Below are 18,976 nucleotides of genomic sequence, written 5' to 3'. Positions count from 1 at the left end.
TCTCACTATTATCTCTGGTTGTCCTGGAACTCTATATGTAGATCGGGCTGGTCTTGAACCCATAGAGATCTACCTGCTTCTGCCTCTTACATCCTGAGATTAAAGTTGTGCATATGCTGGGCTGCATGTCTTGAATTAGGGTAAACCTGGTCACACAGTTCAAGAAGAGAAGTGGGAAGGATGAGAGGAGGGAAGGAGGAGAGGAGGGGAGGGAAGGGAAATGAAACACAAGGGCTTTGCAAACTGTGTAAAGTGCTCTATAAATGCAAGGGAACCATTTGAGAAGTCTGCTACAGTTTAAATTATTAAATTACATTTACTTAGTGTGTGTGTGTGTGTGTGTGTGTGTGTGTGTGTGTGTGTGTGTGTGTGTGTATACACGTGTGGTGAGAATGAGGTCAGAGGGAAACTTACAGGAATCAGCTTTCTCCTTCAACTTGTGGATCCTGGGGGCCAAACTCAAGTCATCAAGTTTGGGAGCAAGCACCTGATTGACTCAGAGCCATCTTTCCAGCCCGTCTTCTATAGTTTTAATCAAATTTATAAGCACCAGGCAGTAAATTCAGTTCGTGGTCATGACATTTATGGCCTCCATTACCTTGGACAAGCCACAGTCTCTGGCAGCCTGTTTCCATTTTGTGAAATATGGATACATTTTTACATCTCAGGGTGTCTTCATATGAGTGTGAAGTTCCCCGTATATCCCAGTGAGGCTGAGTGGCAGGATCCCCATCTGCTAGATTATGTCATAGGCCATACCAATGCCAACTCTGGTACCGGAATCACATTCTGGTAACTCAGCACAACTGAAGAGCATGCCTTATCCCAGAAGGCAGGACCCCAGATTAACAGAAAAGACAGGAAGGGGTCCTTGTATTGGATAAAGGAGAGCTGGGTGAACACTAAACTTCCACATGAGAAACTGCCATGTGAGGCCAGGCAAACTTACTATCCGAGACCCAGGGACAAATCTACTGCTATTTTTGGCACATCATCATCCTGGGTTTTAAGAATTTTCATATTACCCCATTCCCAATTTTCTTAGCCACCGTCATTTTTCCTAGCCACAGAAGTGCTCAATCAACAATCTAAAGTTTGAAAGATCCTCATCTAGACACTGACTTCTGAGGGCGAAGAGGTCAAGGTTGTATCAAGAGGCTACACTAGCACCCACCTCTAGGCCAGCCTCCTTCGGAGGCCAGCAATGCACACGTGAAAAGCACACGGAATAGCTGCAGAGGTCAGCGTCTACACTGGTCCCACCACACACCCGCTGGGTGACCTTCCTTTCGATTGTTTCATCTCCTGCCCTTGAGGATTTCTGTGGCAACCAAATGAGATAAAGAATGGCATGTATAACCAACAGCCTAGAGTGGATGTTCAATGACGCATCTCCTTCCCCTCCTCTCTGAAAGCTCCAGAAGCGTGGCCTGCTGTCCTTTCCATCTCAGAAGAGCCACCATCTGTCTTAGAACTCAACTCCTTTGCAGAGGCCACCCTGGAACAATCTCCCCAGCTCCTCACGCCTCCAAACAAGCACACAGGTCCTTCTCATTGAAGTGTTTTACTGGTAATCACTGAGGACAGATGCAAGGTGGGGTGAGGAAGGTAGGTAACAAACACAGGGAGTGTGAGGGTCCCTGGATTGTGGATCCCTGAGGCTTCCTTCTCATTCTTACTGAAGGACCACAAGCCTCTTCTCAGACAGAAGAGGCCCCTTCAACAGGAGAGCCACGCCTCCCGGCCTAGGGCTCTAGAAGTTGACATGGGATGAGGCACAGCAAGGGAGGAACTCACAGGCCACTGCAGTGGGTCTGAAGCTAGCTGGCTCTAGAGGCCCTGCAGACAGTGATGCCGTCTCTGGCACTTTCCACAAAGCCAGGGGACTGATGTCCCAATGATGAGAGCATGTCCTGAGCCTGTCCCACTTCGTCCACCCCTGAGAAAGTAAAGTGACGACTGGGCACTCTGATTTTTCAAGGCAAGAAACTGCCTGGGAGGAGGCAGGATTTCCTGATTGCAAAGGCAACAAGGGACCATTCTACAAAGTGAAGGGCTTGCAGTCCAGGTGCCCCAGCAGGTGCTAACGGCCTCCTTCTCCTATCAAGGTGGCCTACATGCTCTCCCTCACTCTTTACAGGGCTCCCCTTCAGCTAGACTCTTTCTCATCCTGCTCGCCCAAGTGTGTTTTCTGGTGTCGGATGAGGTTCGAGCTTCGGGAGAAGTGTTTCCCACACTGAGTGCACCGGTACGGCTTCTCCCCCCTGTGTGTTCTCTGGTGTGCTCCGAAGTTGGAGATGTCACTGAAAGTCCGCCCACACTCAGTACACTCATAAGGCCTCTCACCGGTGTGGGTCCGGTGGTGCACCCCAAAGCTGGAGCTGTTGCTGAAGCTCTTCCCACACTCACAGCAGATGTAAGGTGCTGGCTCCAGGTGGGTTCGGTGATGGACAGCCAGCGTGGCACTCTGACTGAAGCTCTTGCCACAAATGTCACAGCGGTATGGCCGCTGGCCCAGGTGATCTTGCTGGTGTGTAGTGAGGTCTGAGCGCCGCCGAAAACTCTCCTGACACTTGGCACATTGGTAGTGCTTCTCTTCCAGGTGGATCCTCTCGTGACGGATGCGGTTGGAGCTTCGGGAGAAGCTCTTGCCACACTCGGAACACTTGTATGGCTTCTCACCAGTGTGGATCCGCTGGTGTGTTCTCAGGTTGGAGGTATTGTTGAAGGTTTTGCCACACTGCACACATATAAAAGGCTTCTCGTCCGCCTCTGGGCCTTTAAAAGCAATGGGGTTCCTGGGGCCTCCAGCTCGGGCAGTGACTTTCTGCCATGGCGTTTTGGGGTGTGTTCCTTGAAGCCTCTTGGACAGGCTCGCCTGCCCATGTTCCTCCCCAGATGTGATCTGGAAATCCTCTGAGCCGTCCACTCTCCAAGGCTTCCCCCCTTCCCCTTCCTCAGGCAGGTGTGCTTCTGGACTCTGCTCCTTCTCACTGCCCATCTCTGAGCCCTGAGAATGAATACAAACATTCAATACCTTTATTCCTTGTACTAGCCATCAGACCACAGAGAATCTTGCATTCTGGTTGAAGCAATGTATAACTCCCCAGAATAACCCCAACTAACTGGAATACTTGTAGAAAGCCTTATTTACTTCTTAACTTTCAAGGGACAAACTCTCACAGATATTTAAGGCTACCTACCACTAACGGATGTATTCTGTGCAGACTGAATGTCATTCTTCTTAATACCATTAAACAATGGCACTCTATAATTTATGTGTAAGTAAAGGTGCTTCCATTTAGAGATGAATTCAATTTCTTCCTGTCAAATAGCCATCTATTCACTGATTCTGAAATGAACATAAATGACTAGAAGTAGTTATTTACAAGGCCCAACTCTGAATAGTCTTACTGCTCTGCCAGCCCATTCCTCTCTATACCTTACCATAATCTACCAACTGGCTAACAAGACCTACTACAGCACTTGAGCTGTCTGTCATGATAGATCAGTGCCAACTTCTGCACATAAACATCTCACAGACTCATACACACACAGCTACATTCTTATATGACATACAGCTATACTCACACCAAACACAGATATCAGCTATACATACTACGTACACATTCATATCACACATACAACCAACATACGGACATATACAGACATATACAGGCCACGCAGACCACATACACATCCTTATCTGATACAGCCACATAAAATATACATCCCACAGTGAACTAAAGAAGGCCAGAAGTATCTCCAGAGTGCTTGTCATGCTTTTTCATGTCTCCACTCACCCACAATTCCTTAGAAATCTGCTGACTTGTGCCCACTTTGTCCTTATGACAGGATGTTATACTTATTATTGTAGTGACTTTCTACAGCACCAGGCTGGGTGCTCTGTTGTTTTTTTGGATGAGAAAGTTAATGGATGAGAACTTTAATCTCTACTCCTGTTGACTCTACCTAGGACTTTAGGATCTATATACAAGGAGCTATGTGGCCTCCACTAATTTCTTTTCTTTTCTTTTTTTTTAAACAGGTTTCTCTATGTATGGCTGTCTGGAACTCTATGTAGCCCAGGCTAGCCTTGAATTCACAGAGATCCACCTTCCTCTGCCTTCTGAGTGCTAGATTTAAAAGCATGCACCACCATGCCCAACTGTACACTCTCTTTTAAAATTGCTAAGATCATATTTTACCAAGTTTCTATCCAAGGCTGAATGCTAGGTAAAAATAAGAGTAATTAAGACTGCCAGGCATAGTGGCATATGCCTTTAATCCCACCACTTGGGAGGCAGAGGCAGGCAGATCTCTGTACATTCAAGGACTGCCTGGTTTACATAGTGAGTTCCACAACAGTCAGAACTACATAGTAAGACTCTGTCTCAATAAACATATAAACAAACAAATAAATAAATGGGATGCATTGGGGACTGGAACGTTGGCTCAGTGGTTAAGAGCACTTGCTGCTCTTGCAAGAGGACCCAGATTCAGTTCCCAGTACTCATATCAGGTCACTCACAACTGCTTATAACTCCAACTCCAGGGGATCTAATGCCCTCTTCTGGTCTCCACAGGCACCTGCACACATGTGGTGCACATACATATATAGACTCAGGTGCATACGTACATATACTTTTTAAAACTGAGGTGGAAAAATGACTCAGTAGGTAAGGTACTGGTGACCAAGCCTGAATCTCAGCTGGATCCCCAGGACCTGCATGAAAAGAGGCAAGAACAAACTTCTGCAAGTGGTCCTCTGAACCCCAATGCACATCGTGGCAAGTACACACACACACACAGCGTAAATACATGGCATTTTTCTTTTTAAATAGTAAAATGATTTATGGTTGGACTATGGGACCAATACGACTGATTCGCTCTGGTTAAAAGCACTTGCCACAGAAGCCTGACAAACTGAGTTCAATGCTGGAACCCACAGTAAAGAGAACTGGTCCTGAACGTTATCCTCTGACTTCCACATACAAGCTATGGTGCTTGTGTGTGTCCCTCCCACTGCCACCCCCAAAAAATAATAAATTAAATTTTAAAAAAGATTTAAGATTATGATTACCACCCTCATAGTTATGACACAATAGAATGAAACAGATCATGAAGACGATATGGAACATTAAGTTCCAGGGAAGAGTCAGTGCCTCAGCCACATCTGTACCCATTCTTCATGGCCCAGCATTGCGCATGACACACGGCACAGGAGTCAATAATAGTTAATGTTTTCTAAAGGTCCTACAAAACATTAGACCTACAGCTGAGTACTCCATATGCATCATCTCAATTCATTTGTACAACTATTCTTTCTTTTTTCTTTATTTTCTTTCATATTTTTTTTCAGAGGCAGGGTCTCACTATGTAGCTCTGGCTATCCTGGATCTCACTATGTAGACTAGGCCAGCCTCTGCCTCCTGAGTGTTGGGATTAAAGGCATGTGCCACTATGTTTGGCTTAACTATTCATTTTTCATACTTATTTTAGAAATGATGAAACTGAAACTCAGAGAAATTACATCACTTGCCCAAGAGCACACAGTGATTAAAAGGCTATACTTGGCCAAAACTGAAGCCTATACTCATCACTCCAAAGCTGAAGTTTACACTAATACTGGAGGGAGAAAAGGAAGAAGAGAAAAGATACTACAGCAGTTAGGACCACACAGAGATATTTCTCTGAAGAGGGCAGGAAAGCAGCTTCATGGAAGAGGTGGTATTCGAACTATGACTTGCAAGATGAATGGATGAGCAAGACCAGGGCTGGCAGGAACAGGGAGGGAGTCCATTACTGACTGAAAAGGCAATGCAGCTAAAATACAAGGTCATATTCACATTGCACTTCAAAGATCTGGGGGAGAAGGGACCTGGTGCATATTGAGTTTTCTTCCTCGGAGCTCAGCAGCACAGTCTGGAGCAAGTGTGCACAGGAGAGGCCAGTTCTAAGAACAAGCCAAGAAGACGGGGCTTGGTGGTGGTCACAAATGATGAAGGATAAGAGCCTGGATTAGAGGGGAGACGCCAACCTATGGTCTGAAAGATTAAAGTTCCAGATCTGGGTACAAGTCAAGGGCACCGCGGGTAGCTTGGAAGGACCAGGGGCAAGGTGTGGAGAACAAGGAGCTACCTAGCGGGTCAGAGATGGAACATCAAAGGAACCAGAGTCAGAAGTGGTCAGGGAGAGGGGACAAAGGCTGCACAAGTGTCCCAAGAGGCTGAGTGGAGAGGGCAGGGGAAAGTTGGAGGAGTCAGGGTACAGCGTCCTGGAGGGCAGGAGCTGGGTTCAGAGACGTCGATGGGCTTGGGGCTGGAGGTGAAGAGCACAAGGGGCGACCGTAGAGGCACGGTGTATGGGAGGGGCGTGGAGCGGTCCAAGGCCAACAGTAAGGGCCGGAGGGTAGCAAGGCTGGGCCGTCCGAAGACAGGATCACCGCGGAGGAACACACAGCGCCAGTGGCCTTTGGAACCCGCGGAGCAAAACAGCAGCTTCCAAGCCCTTTGCGAGAGCGAAGGGGCCGCGCTCCAAGCGCCCCGCGCGTCGCGTCCGCCTCCCCCCCCCACGTCACCTCAGCACAACCGCGACCCACCTCACTCCCGCAGCTCGGTCAGGGACAGCGCCGCCTCAGTGGGCGGGGAAAGGAGCCGGAGCCGGAACCCACAGAGGACCCGCCTCTGCAGCGTCGGGATTGGATTCTGGGAACATCCTTCCTCTCTATGACCAATGAACATTGGTCTAGGGCGCGGCATGCTGGGAGTTGTAGTCCTGAGGTGGTTTGCGTCGCTGAAAACATTTGCCCACTTCAGAACACAGCTGTGAAGCTGTCTTTGCTTCTAAGGTCATCAGGTTTCTTTTCTGTTTTACTTTTGAAATGGTGGCCCTCGATAGAAGCCTCGCACTTCATTTAAGGTTTATAGTTTAAAATTAAAAGAGCATGTACCTGGAAAGAAGTTTAAAGATAAGTATTCTGATGTTTTTGTCCAAAAAGCTAAGTGTCCACGTCCAAGGACTGACCTTCAGCCAGGTCGGCCAGTGGCCCAACACAGGGATTTTCTGTATCCTACATGATCCTCTGTTAACCCAACACTCTCATCAATCTGGATACAATAGACCAGTAAAGTATTCAGAGCTGGATTCCTTCACAATGAAGACAACATACCAAGCAATAAATACTAAAAATTGTAATTTAATAACTGTACAAAGACAAACAAAATATTCCTTTTGGGCCATGTAATTGCAATTTTTACATGCCACCTTGACTAGGTCACAAAGTTCCCAGATGCTTCATCAGACATTATACTTGTTGTCTCTATGAGGGTAGTTTGTACAAGATTAACATTTAATCAGTAGCTTGAGTAAAGCAGTCACCCTCTTTAATTCCAGTAGGAGACATCCAATCAATGGAAGATCTCAGAACAGTTTTGTGGCCTGTCAGGCTTTGGACAGGACATCAGCTCTTTCCCTGCCTTGGACTGGAACTAAAACATTGGCTCTTTTTAGGTCTCCAACCTGCCAACTTCAGTCTCATATTTATTCATTTTCTGCCCCCACCCCCACTACACACACACATACACATACACACACACACACACACACACACACACACACACACACACACACACACACACACACACTCATACCCTGTTGATTCTGTTTCTCTATGGAATCTTGAATAATACAGGCACTATTGGAAAGAACTTGTAACAGATCTAGTTCCAGAAGGGTCCAGCTGCCTTCCCACCTGCCAATTGATGGGAAGTTCCACAAATAGTCTGAATCACATGCACGGGTATGACTTGGAAGTGACTTGCCTTCTTTTTCTAATCCACATCCAAAAAAAAAAAAAGTATGTGTGATTATGTGTGTGTGTTGATTTATCATTATATGCAGAGAGTTGAAGGCCAGAAAAGGAAGTCTCATCCTCTGGAGCTGGAGTTCTAGGTGGTTGTGAACTACCTAAAATGGGTGCTAGAAACCAAACTCAAGTCCTCTGCTAGAGCAATAAGCTCTTAATCGACCAGCCATCTTTCCAGCTCTGAATTCATTATTTTATTGTCTCACTATGTAGACCAAGCTGGTCTCAAACTTAAAGAGATCCACCTGCTGGGATTAAAGATGTGCGCCACCATACCCAGCAATAAGATATCTTGAATAGATAACTTTCTTGAAAGCAGCAATTTCTGACCCAGAGGCTCTTGTCAAGTCTTGAAGGACAACAGACTTGTTGGTATACTGAGCTGAGTGGCTCAAACTGCCACTTTTTCTCACTGGGCCTCTCTGAACTTCATGAGGTGTTCAGAGGGCCAGAGCCACAGACTGCAAAGTGACTCATGTGCTCAAGGCCGCACAGCTGGCTGCTTTGTTTACAGCTGTGCCTACCAGCTCCTATGTTGAGGTTTTTTGGGGATTATGGTTCCTGGTCATCACGTAGGTCAATCAATTTTTGAAAACATGTACATTCTAGATGTCTCCATTTCAGATCAGCTGTTGAAAACATATACCCTGGATGTCTCCAAATTGTGATGTAAACAGCATGAAGAAAATAGAAAACTGTGGGGTACTGACACCTCTGTTTCACTCCTGAACAAAGAAGGAAGGATGTGTGATTCACAAGACATATACTTGTAAAAAGCTGGCTTTGGGAGTTAGAGGCCTGAACTTGGGGGTGGGGGAGGGCAAGAGAATAACAGGCTTTGATGGAAGACGACGTCGGGGTCTGGGGCTGTAGCTTCACAACTGAAAACCCACTGAGAAGGCTGACACTGTGAGAAGTTCCTCTCAGGGTTCCCTCAGGTACAGAACCTTTTCCCCTGAGCCTGCACTGAATGCTGCTCAGATCCAGCCAACATCTCCTACTAAACCTCTTCCGAGTGAGCTTTGTTCATCTCAAGAATCATCCACCAGGGTAATGGAAATGTCTAGTCTCTAGGGGAAAAAAGGCAGCGTTCAGAATTGAGCTCTGGGAGAAAGGTGGTACAAACAGAAACCACAGAAGGGTCTGGATTTGGATCAAAAAGATGAGGTACTGGAGAAACAGATGCTGGGCCAGGAGACAGAGTCCAGGGTGCCAGGCTAGAAGATGCTCATGTGAGTGGATCACAGGGCACAGCCCTACAAAGAAGGAGCCTTGAACCCCTGAAGGGCAGGGCTGAGGTTAGATGGCCAGGTATCGTTGAATGGGAGAAGCTCGGAACCTTGAGGAGATAGTAAGGATGGATTCACCTTCAGGGACACGTCTCCATTAGCTTGACTTTTTTCTTCTTGTTTGGTGACAATTGATGCCTCTGATTTCTGGAGTTCAGTACAAATGATTAGAGGGGCTGTGTTCCTCCCCTCATCATGAAGACAAGGTTCAAAGAAAGGGCGAAGCGGGCTGGAGAAACTGTGGGTGAATGTAAAGATGTGGGACTTGTCAGTCACGTTGTAGAAGGAGATAACGCCTGCTTCATAGTCCAAGAAAACCCCCACACACTTGGGGCACTCTTTCAGCCGGAAGTAGGTCTGCGGGGACGTGAGAGCTTCATACTCATTTCTACGGCTCTGTCGCACAAGCCAGTGGCCATTGGCAGGTGAGGCTGTGACCTTCCCTTTCCTGTTCACAGACTCACTACACACTCCAAGGATCCATTTGGTCTTCTCACCCACGTACACTTCCCAGTAGTGACAGCCAGTTGTGAAGCACTCAGAACCGAGGACGCTGACAACAAAATCAAACCTCTGCGGGTGGTCAGGGACAGGCCGCTTCTTGTCGCCAAGCCTCACACATCTCCGATCCTCAGACAGGATGAGTTTGGGATGTGCTGTGTCAGGGTCCAGGGTCACCACCACTGCAGAGTTAGAGGTGAGAAGAGAATTTCATGTTTTAAGGAATCTTCAGGGACATTTGGAGGGGGAAATCCTCTAGAGGTCTGCAATCTATCATTAATCTGTTTTAGTTTCTGGCTTTCCCCAACCACCTCCATACTGGAAACAGATTTCTAGCTTGCAGGCAGAAAGCTTGCCTAGTGTATCTCAAGCCCTAGGTTCCATCTCCAGCACTACATAAAACAGGTGGAGAAACACAGGAACAGTCCTGGGGAGTGGAAACTGGAGCATCAGTAGCTCGAGGTCATCCTTGGCCTCAGAGAGAATTTGAAACCAGCCAGCACTGCATTAGACAGCCTCAAAAAGCCAAAAACACACACACACAAAAATCTAGACTTGGATGTTAGACCCTGTTCTGGTTAGTTTTCTGTCAACCTAATAACAAGCTAGACTCTAGTGGTTCTCAATGTGTGGATCACGACCCCTTTGGGGGTCACATATCAGATAATCTTGTATATTAGATATTAACATTACAATTCATAGCAGTAGCAAAATTACAGTTATGAGGTAGCAATGAAATAATTTTGTGATTGGAGGGTCACCACAGCATGAAGACCTGTATTAGAGGGTCACACAGCACTAGGAAGGTTGAGAACCACTGGGTTAGAGTAATCTGGGAAGAGGGAAACTCAATTAAGAAAATGCCTCCCAGCGGGGTTGTGTGTGTGTGTGTGTGTGTGTGTAGGGGGTGGGGGGGTGGGGGGTAGTGGCGCACATTTTTAATCCCAGCACTGGGAAGGCAGAGGCAAGTGGATCTCGGTGAGTTCGAGGCCAGCCTGGTCTACAGAGAAAGTTCCAGGATGACCAGGGCTACACAGAGAAAACCTGTCTTGAAAAACAGAAAACAACAAAAAAACAAAACAAAATGCTTCCATCATACTGAACTGTAGGAAAATCTATTGGGTTCATTTTCTTGATTAATGATTGATGTAGCAGGACTCTGCCCATTGTGGGTGGTGTCACCCCTGGGCAGGTAGTCTTGAGTTGTATGAGAAAGCAGGTTGGACAAGCCATAGGGAGCAAGCCAGTAAGCAGCATTCCCCTATGGTCTGTCCTTTAGGCCGTGCTTCCCAGTTCCTGTGTTGGCTTTGCCTGATGAGTTCCTGTAAGCTGTAAGCCAAATAAACATACCCTTTCCTCCTGTCTTAGTTACTGTTGCTATGGCTGTGATGAACCCTTGACCAAAAGCAACTTGGGGAGGAAAGGGTTTATTTGGCTTACATATCTGGAGTCACAATCCTTTGAGGGAAGCCAAGGAGAAATCATAGATCTGATCCGACTGTGCTACACAGTGACAAACTACTACTAATAACACGGTAAATAAAACTACTACTGATGATACTGTAAATAATAAATTTACAGTCTGCATTCAAATGGACGGGATGAAACTTACGTGACAGAAGGACAGACTCTGGAACGGAAACCCGTGAGGTTGGTTTAACTTACCGAAATGCAGTCGGGCTCTTCTCCAGCCTGAAAGGCAAAGGCGGGGCTTGTTAACGCAGAGTAGAAATGGAGGCAGCCCAGAGGGCGGAGCCAAACCCAGGGCAAGAGCATCTCACCTGCGTTGGCAGCAGCTCTTTTCAACTCTGGGGAAGTGGAAACAGGGAGTGAGCTGTCTGTCACTGGACTTATAGGGCAGGAGGTAAGTTGGTATGGAAATTATAAAAACGTGGGAAACTTACTCAGTTCCTTCCGGAGTTTCTCTGAAGAATAAAAACAGTCGGACACATCAGAACAAGGGCATTGCAATGCTTCAGTCCCTCACACCCACATTCCTACAGCAGATTAGAAGCAGCAGCCATGTCCTGGGACTTCCCCCATAATGATGCCTGTGAGCTGTGGCCTAGGGGTTCCCAGAGATATGACAGATGACCCCCAAAAACCTTACCTTCAGGTCCAATAAATACTACATGTCACACTTGTAGGTGACAATATAAGCAAAGTGTGTGAAGATGTTATCAAATAAAGTATGTTTATGTAAAACTGTCACCAAATCCCTATTAAATTTTGTTAGCAAATAGATTTTCTCTGTGTAAAATATGTAATGTAGACATGTCACATGCCTTCAGTTTTTTGTTGTTTGTTTGTTTTCTTATTTTTTGGTTTGTTGGTAGTGGTTTTTGTCTTGTTTTGTTTTTGACACAGGGTCTCACTACATAGCTCTCGCTGGCCTGGAACTTGATATACAGACCAGGTTGGCCTCAAACTCACAGATTTGCCTGCCTCTGCCTCTTGAGTGCTGGGGTTAAAGGTATGTGCTACCATGCCTGGCAGGTGTTTTTTGTTATTATTAAATGTTAAAAATTGGTTCCTGCCGGACGGTGGTGGCGCACACCTTTAATCCCAGCACTCGGGAGGCAGAGGCAGGCGGATCTTTGTGAGTTCAAGGCCAGCCTGGTCTACAGAGCAAGATCCAGGAAAGGCGCAAAGCTACACAGAGAAACCTTGTCTTGAAAAACAAAAAAACAAAAACAAAAACAACAACAACAAAAATTGGTTCCCGTGGATAAAAATGGCTGAGAATTCAGAAGGCTGTGTCACATTCAAGTGGGGACTCAACAGACCCTGCCTCAGGGAATACTATGCCTGGGTATGCAGGACATCCAGATGGCCTCCCCTAAGAGAGGCACGCATTTGGTAAAACAGTTCCCATTTAGAAGCTGCGTAAGTGCTATGAGGAAAGAGAAGCAGAGAGCGTTCACAATAGGGCTGCGGAGAGCCAGGACACCCTCAGCTTCTGTAGTCTGCATCACCCTGTTCCCCTGGCCCACAGAGTGAAACTGAGTCACTCAGCACGAAGCAGAGACAGCAGCGGCAACAAGATGGCGCAACAGAACTTGACAGAACTTACTGAGGGCTTTGTGGAGTCTTCCTGCAAACCAGAGAGAGAGAGAGGAGTAAGTGACCAGAGCCTGACCCTTTATCCTCGGGAGGCTCACCACTCCGCCACCCCTGCAAAGGAAAGGTCGGAGCTGCGACCATCAGCTCCTAACTCAATCCTGGCTTTGAAGGTCAAACTCAAGAGTTCAACGGAGCTGATGTCATTTTCCTGGCGGCAGGCTACCCTTTGGTTCTCCTTTCCCTTTGTTTCTGTCTGGTCTCACTTCCTCTGTCTGTTTCCACATTCGTAATTCCAGTACGTGTGCGTGTGCGTGTGTGCGTGCACGTACTCGCATGCCTTTTTTTGCCTCCTGTTTACAGTATCTAAGGTGTAAATGTAGCTGAAAGCCCAGCACTGACTCACTCGCAGGAGTGACTTTGTAATTCTCTACAGCAATTCTCCAAAGTCACTGTTTCCACAATTCATGGTCCCGGGAAGTTTGGAATATTTATATGTTTCCTATGCTTTGCAAGAGTGCTTCTAGCTTCTCTAGAGGGCCCGCCTGGCCCCTGGGTTCCCCAGCCTAGCATTATCCTTGCCAGAGAACTGGAGCTATGCCTCTGAGTCCACCCAGGTAAGGGGCTCGACACAGCGTAGGCTCTTGGGCTTGGAACAGTGCCACAGCCTCTCAGGAGCTTAGGATTTATGGCTGTCGCTTCCATGACTGCTACCATTCACCATTTCCTGCTCTTACACAGAGTGAGATGGGAACCTCTTAACAGGGACATCCTTGGAATTATTATTCCTGCTTTGAAGAAAATGGGCTGAGGCTAGAAAGGACATGAAATCTTCTCAAGGTCATTTAACTAGTAAATGACCAAGGAGGCAGGATTCCAATTCAAGTCTGTCTGACTTCCCTTACCATCACATAACGCTGTTCCTTTTTGCTCTTGGGTAGAACAGCCAGTGTGACTGCAGTGTACACTCCACACTCCAACTCCAGGTTGGGGAGAAAAGAGGTAGGGCACAGATTCTAACAGCACTGAACCAGGAGCTATCAAGCCAGTGATGTATCTTCTTAGCAAGACTTCAAACGCATGTCTTTTAACTTTTGTCCTGGGTGGACCCCAGCACACGTCCATCCAATTAGTGATGATGAAGTGGCATTGAGAGAAAGGAGTCCCAGACTCTGTGACAGATCTTTCGAAAAGGTTTTCTCTTTTAACACTGGAACTTACTATCCACACGTTACAGATGAGGAATCCAGAGTTCAGGGCAAGACTGAATTATTCAACTCCACGATATGGCAGACCAGCAAGTTGAGTCAAGTACTGTTGACCCCAGAGCCCTTCCATGGCACCACACCACCTCTCTCCATGTCAAGGTCATGTAGATTCCTGAGATTCTCATGCATCCCATGTGACCTTGTTGATATACGTTTCAGTCACATGCAGACCTCCTACTAAAATGATTGCTAGGAAGGCTGAGGAAGGGAGCACGTGGTGATCCAGACATGCATTTTGAGCACTGGCATCTCCTCACCCGCTGCCCCCAACTCCATCGCTCCTTGACACTGGTAACTAACTTCTAGTTCTATGGAGGGGCTGCTGGCATTTGATGTAAGTAGAAAGAATGTCATATTTGTTCCTGCCTCTCGCTCTGTACATACCTTTTTCTTTGGCATGGTCTTCCAAAAGATTCTCTAGAGAAAGAAAAGGGAAAGCAAATAAGACTCTTGGCCGTTTCTGTGGAGGGTCCTGAGTCCCTGTTGGTTTTATCAGCTCTTGAACTGCCCCAACTCCGCCGTCTCCATTTCCACCCCTCCTGGTCCAGCCCGTCCTCTCTCTTCCGAACAACAAAAATGGGAACCCGATTTGTCTCGCATGTCCTATCTTACTCCTCTGGTCTCGTCACATCACAGTAGCCAAAGAGCACTCTTCAAAGCGTGACTCTGATCAGGATGTCCCCTTTCAGTGCTTTACCACTGCTTTTAGGAGAAAGACTGAGTTCCTCCATCATCCCAAACAGAAGGTGGTGGAACTTTCAGGTATAAAATTTAGTTCTGTGAGAGCACTGGAGATACAGAAATCAACAAGACAAAAGCATGTCCCCCAGCCCTGCCCAGGACACTTACCTACCTCCATCACCTGTTCATAGAGGAGCTTCTCTAGAAGGGAGAGGGGGGAGAGCGAGCTCAGCTTGGGAAGCACTTTTCCTCACACGCATTGTTGCCCAGACATGGCCGAAAGCCGTCTAAATGAGACTGACCCCTTGCCAGTATAGGTGTGTAGCCATTTGAAAAGATCAGAACCTTCACACCATCAATTGGAGGAAGAGATGTTGGGTTATGTAACTTTCCAAATCCTTTGCAATCAAGAGCCCAAGAAATGTGACCATTTTAATAAGGGTTTTATTTATATCCAAATTTATATCCAAATGAATATAATTGGATTTCCTGATTAGAAGTCTCTAATTCCTTAGTTAATTAGAAAGCTGCCAGGTTTGGTTCTGATCTAATTTATCAAAGGGTGAGAATTCACAGCTCTGCTCAGAGCCTCTCTGCGGTTTACTCCATTCCCTCTGCCATGTGAGTCCCTGGTATATGACTGTCCCAGTTTTCAGCTTGCAGGGTCTCCCGCCTTCCATGTCCACATCTATTTCTGTTGGTCTTTTCCCGGAGCAGTCACAGTCTCCCACACCCCTTTCACCCCTCACACCCCAACACACACCTCTCCCCACAGCTTCCAAGTTACCTTTTGACCTTTTTTGTTTACAGATGACCCAAATGCCAAGAAGGATGAGGAGTCCCAAGATAGGCAAGACCACAGAGAGAGCCACCTCTGGAGAGGACAGACTTGTAGGAGCTGGGGCTGAAACAGAGACCACCAGTGACCACCCTCAAGGAGACATCTGATAGAACCTCCCTGTCTCAGAGGGCAGACAGCTCAGGCACAGCCAAGCGTCTCCATCGCCTAGGGAGAGCCCTGCCAAGACTGACGAGGCTCTTTGCTTCTCTTGGGAACTCAAACTCTGGGTGACAAGGAGAAAAGGGGTGTTCACATCTCATGAAGGCCTCTCAACCACAAGTTCAGCCTGTCCTCTAACTCCGAGGACAAATATTCCAGGTCTTCAAAGTCCTGAGTGCAGCATCCCTCAGGAGTCCTGCCTGCCTTCTCCTCAAATCCTTTCTATTGTTCAACCCCAGGCTTGGCTGGAACAGCGTGTTCCAGGCCAGCCTCTCTGCTCCACCATCAGCAGCGCAATCCGAGGTCTACGGACCACAGCAGCAGGCCTAAAGCCCAGACAGGAAGGGAAAAGGAGTACGGGGGGGGGGGGGGGGGGGGGGGGGATGGGGGGGGATTGCATGGTTGTGATCTCAGGAGGCAAGACTGGAAAGGGGTAATAGAGCTGTGGTAAGTGGTGGGGAATCCCAGCTGGCTGTACGTCCTTGCTCAACCAGTGGGTGGCACTAGGCAAGAGACCCAGCCTCTCCCAACCTGGGTTAACTCATCTGTAAAATGGAGATGGTAAGAGTCCTAGTTCCCTGGGACTGCGGGGGAGGGGACGGACTTAAATAAGTCACTTTAAACTTTTATCAGCTAGAGAGAGGCAATGGCAATGGTAGGGGGGGGGCATAAAGGGAGGAATGAAGAAAGGAATTGGCAGATGTCCAGGAGCCTTTTCTCTACCAACTTATTTTATCATATGACTCTGTATTTCAAGGGGATTTCAAAGTTTCACACTTTTTAACCCAGCAGTTTCTATTTTTTTTTGACTCTGTTCTGAATGAGCTCCCAAATATGTGTGAAGATGCCCACTGCATCATTAGTTATAACATGAGGGGAGAAATTGCGAAGCATCTGGAGTCCCAGAGACAGCCTTCGGTTAATTTGTTTTGATGTAGAGCCCCACAATGAAATTTGATGCCCCCCATAATTAATTTATGAAAAAATACTTAAGGATATAGACAAAAAAATAGCTAAAGGCTCGAGAAGTGAGAAAAGAAATGAGGGTACAGATATGCACACATACACAGGGAGCGTGGTGCACACTCCTCAGAGGGTATGTGCATGTAGGTAAGTCTTGACAGCAAGACCCCACCAAAATGTTAGCAGTAGTTCTCTATAATTTATGAGATTATATGCCATTGTTTTGATTTCTCTAAAATGTTCCACTTTTTCAGGTTTATTTTTTTTACAATATACATTCTTGGAGCTATAATATGACATAATTCATAGAACAAAAAAATGGAAAAATTAATTTTAAATTTTTTATATGTATGGGTGTTTTGCTTGCATGTATGTCTGTGTACCATGTGTGTTTCTGATGCCCCAACCACTGAGCCATCTCCCTACCCCTGAAAATTCTTATAAAGTTCCCACTGAGGTAGGAGTTTCCTCCAGGCCTCTCAGGAGCCTCGAGCTGATTTACACCCCAGCATTACCTCCAATAACCATGAACGCTGTCTTCTCTTGGCCAAGGACCTCATTACGGACAGTACAGGACACATTTCCCGGAGCACTGTCCCCTGACTCTGCTGAATACTGCTGTTCGGAATAGCCCAGTTGTCGTCCAGGGAGTGGTCCTCCGATAAAGATAAGAGCAGTCTGCCCTCAGCGTCTCTCCACTCCGTCCATGGCTTTGGGAACCATCCCATTGACCGGCACGTCAGCTGGATCCACCCAGCATCATAGCCCTCCACGTGGATGAAGGGGGTCAGAACCTAAAACTGAAGAGGACAGACTGCCTGATTGAGGTGACTGGCGGGGATCGTGGCAAGGGTCACGATCCAAGCCTAAGTGTCCTGCCCTCCACCCCTTCCTCTGATGGACAGCCGTAGCTGTTAACAGAACTATAGTTTCTGCCCTCTTACCCTTACCCACAGCTGCTGTATCCACCCCAATGGGATAAAACAGTCCATCCAAATGAAGTTCAAGATCCACTCATGGCAATACCAGCACCACACTATTTGGATTCTTTGGGACCTAAGTCCTTGTTTGAAAATGACTTACCCACCCCCCCCCCCCCGACCCCAAAGGACTCCATGATTGTAAAGAGTCTACCAACTACTGTGTGTTTTAAATGAATTCACCCCTCTTCTGTAACTAAACGACAATCAAAAGATGATCAGGGGTTGGAGAGATGAGATGGCTCTGGGGTTAAGAGCACTGGCTGCCGTTCCAGAGGACCCACGTTTGATTCCCAGCCCCCACATGGCATCTCACAACTGTCAGTAATTCAAGTCCCAAGGGGATCTGATACTCTTCTGGGGCCTGTGGGCCCCAGGTACCCATGTGGTATACAGATCTACATGTAGGCAAAACACCCAAACACATAAAATAAAAATAAATAAATCTTTAAAAAGATGATCAGTGGTAACCCCATGGAGCTGGCATGAAGCGAATGCAGAGACTTGGGTTGGGTCTGAGGTAGATGATTTTTGTAAAAACACTGAAGCTAGCTTGAGAACAGCATCTGACTTCTGGCCCTTTAAATATTCAAGAACCTGGAAAAGGACCATGAAGCAAATCCTTGTCACAGCTAGGAATTCTGGCCCTTGAGGACTTTTTCTTGCAGCCCTGGTTATGAGTTTCTTGGTAATGGAGCAGAGAAAGCTGCCCTTGTCTGAGCCTACAAGCCTGTGTTTATCCGGGCTCTGCCCTGTACAGTGTTTCCCAAAGTCCAGGTTTCTTCCCCACTCAGAAAGAAACACCAGTCAGGGCTTCATTGAGATGAGCAGACGGGCTAGAGAAGACAGAGCTAACAAAGCCCTTGCCAAAACGACCCAGCCAGGCCCCTCCAACCCATCCTAACCTGCAACTTGCAGGGTCACGTTGCCCTCTCGACTCTGGTTTCCAACCGGAACTGGCATTGGTACGGCCCTCGGTCCTCGAGCCTCACATTCCTGATGTACAGAGTGTAGCTGTTGGCATCTCTCAACAGCTCCGTCCTGCCTTTATATTCCGGCATCAGGTCTCCATCACTGTCCTGCCCCATCCCGGAGCACCACGGAGGACAGCCCCTGCGCGGTGCGAGGCAGGTGTGTGGGCCGTCGCCACCTCACCTCGCTGAGCACCATGCCTGCCAGAGCAGGAGAGGGCAGGGCAGCTGGGCTGTGCCCCCGAGTGGAGCCAGGTAGAACTTGTCAGCGTCCCCTGTGTGAAAGAGACCAAGGGGAAGAAGGATGCTGAGGAGAGATGGCTTGGGGAGGCGTGAGAAAGGGGAGTTTCTTTAGGGAAAGACAATGGAAAACGGAACCCAAGAAGAACCAAATTC

The 18,976-nt window shown here is 47.4% G+C and overlaps 1 protein-coding gene and 1 pseudogene across 1 annotated transcript; both read right to left on the bottom strand.

Moving 5' to 3' along the window:
• Nucleotides 1–1,548: 1,548 nt before the first annotated feature.
• Nucleotides 1,549–6,657, bottom strand: Znf691 (zinc finger protein 691). The gene is made up of 2 exons (XM_052717317.1): nt 6,602–6,657; nt 1,549–3,010 (listed from the first exon to the last, which is right to left on the bottom strand). The coding sequence occupies exon 2, from the start codon at nt 2,999–3,001 to the stop codon at nt 2,150–2,152; it is 852 nt and encodes a 283-aa protein (XP_052573277.1). The 5' UTR covers nt 3,002–3,010; nt 6,602–6,657; the 3' UTR covers nt 1,549–2,149.
• A 525-nt stretch (nt 6,658–7,182) lies between these two features.
• Nucleotides 7,183–18,976, bottom strand: part of LOC128096958 (erythroid membrane-associated protein-like) — a 12,646-nt pseudogene continuing 852 nt past the window's right edge.

The sequence above is a fragment of the Peromyscus californicus genome, unplaced genomic scaffold (genome assembly GCF_007827085.1).
Source record: "Peromyscus californicus insignis strain IS unplaced genomic scaffold, ASM782708v3 Scaffold_5__1_contigs__length_169319896, whole genome shotgun sequence".
In the NCBI taxonomy this organism is placed as follows: domain Eukaryota; kingdom Metazoa; phylum Chordata; class Mammalia; order Rodentia; family Cricetidae; genus Peromyscus; species Peromyscus californicus.
Note: the sequence above shows the minus strand (reverse complement) of the source record. Positions and strands in the feature narration are given on the sequence as shown.

Bases quoted from the DNA above. Each gene is read 5' to 3' on its own strand.
- Znf691 (XM_052717317.1), bottom strand. From the start codon at position 3,001: ATGGGCAGTGAGAAGGAGCAGAGTCCAGAAGCACACCTGCCTGAGGAA.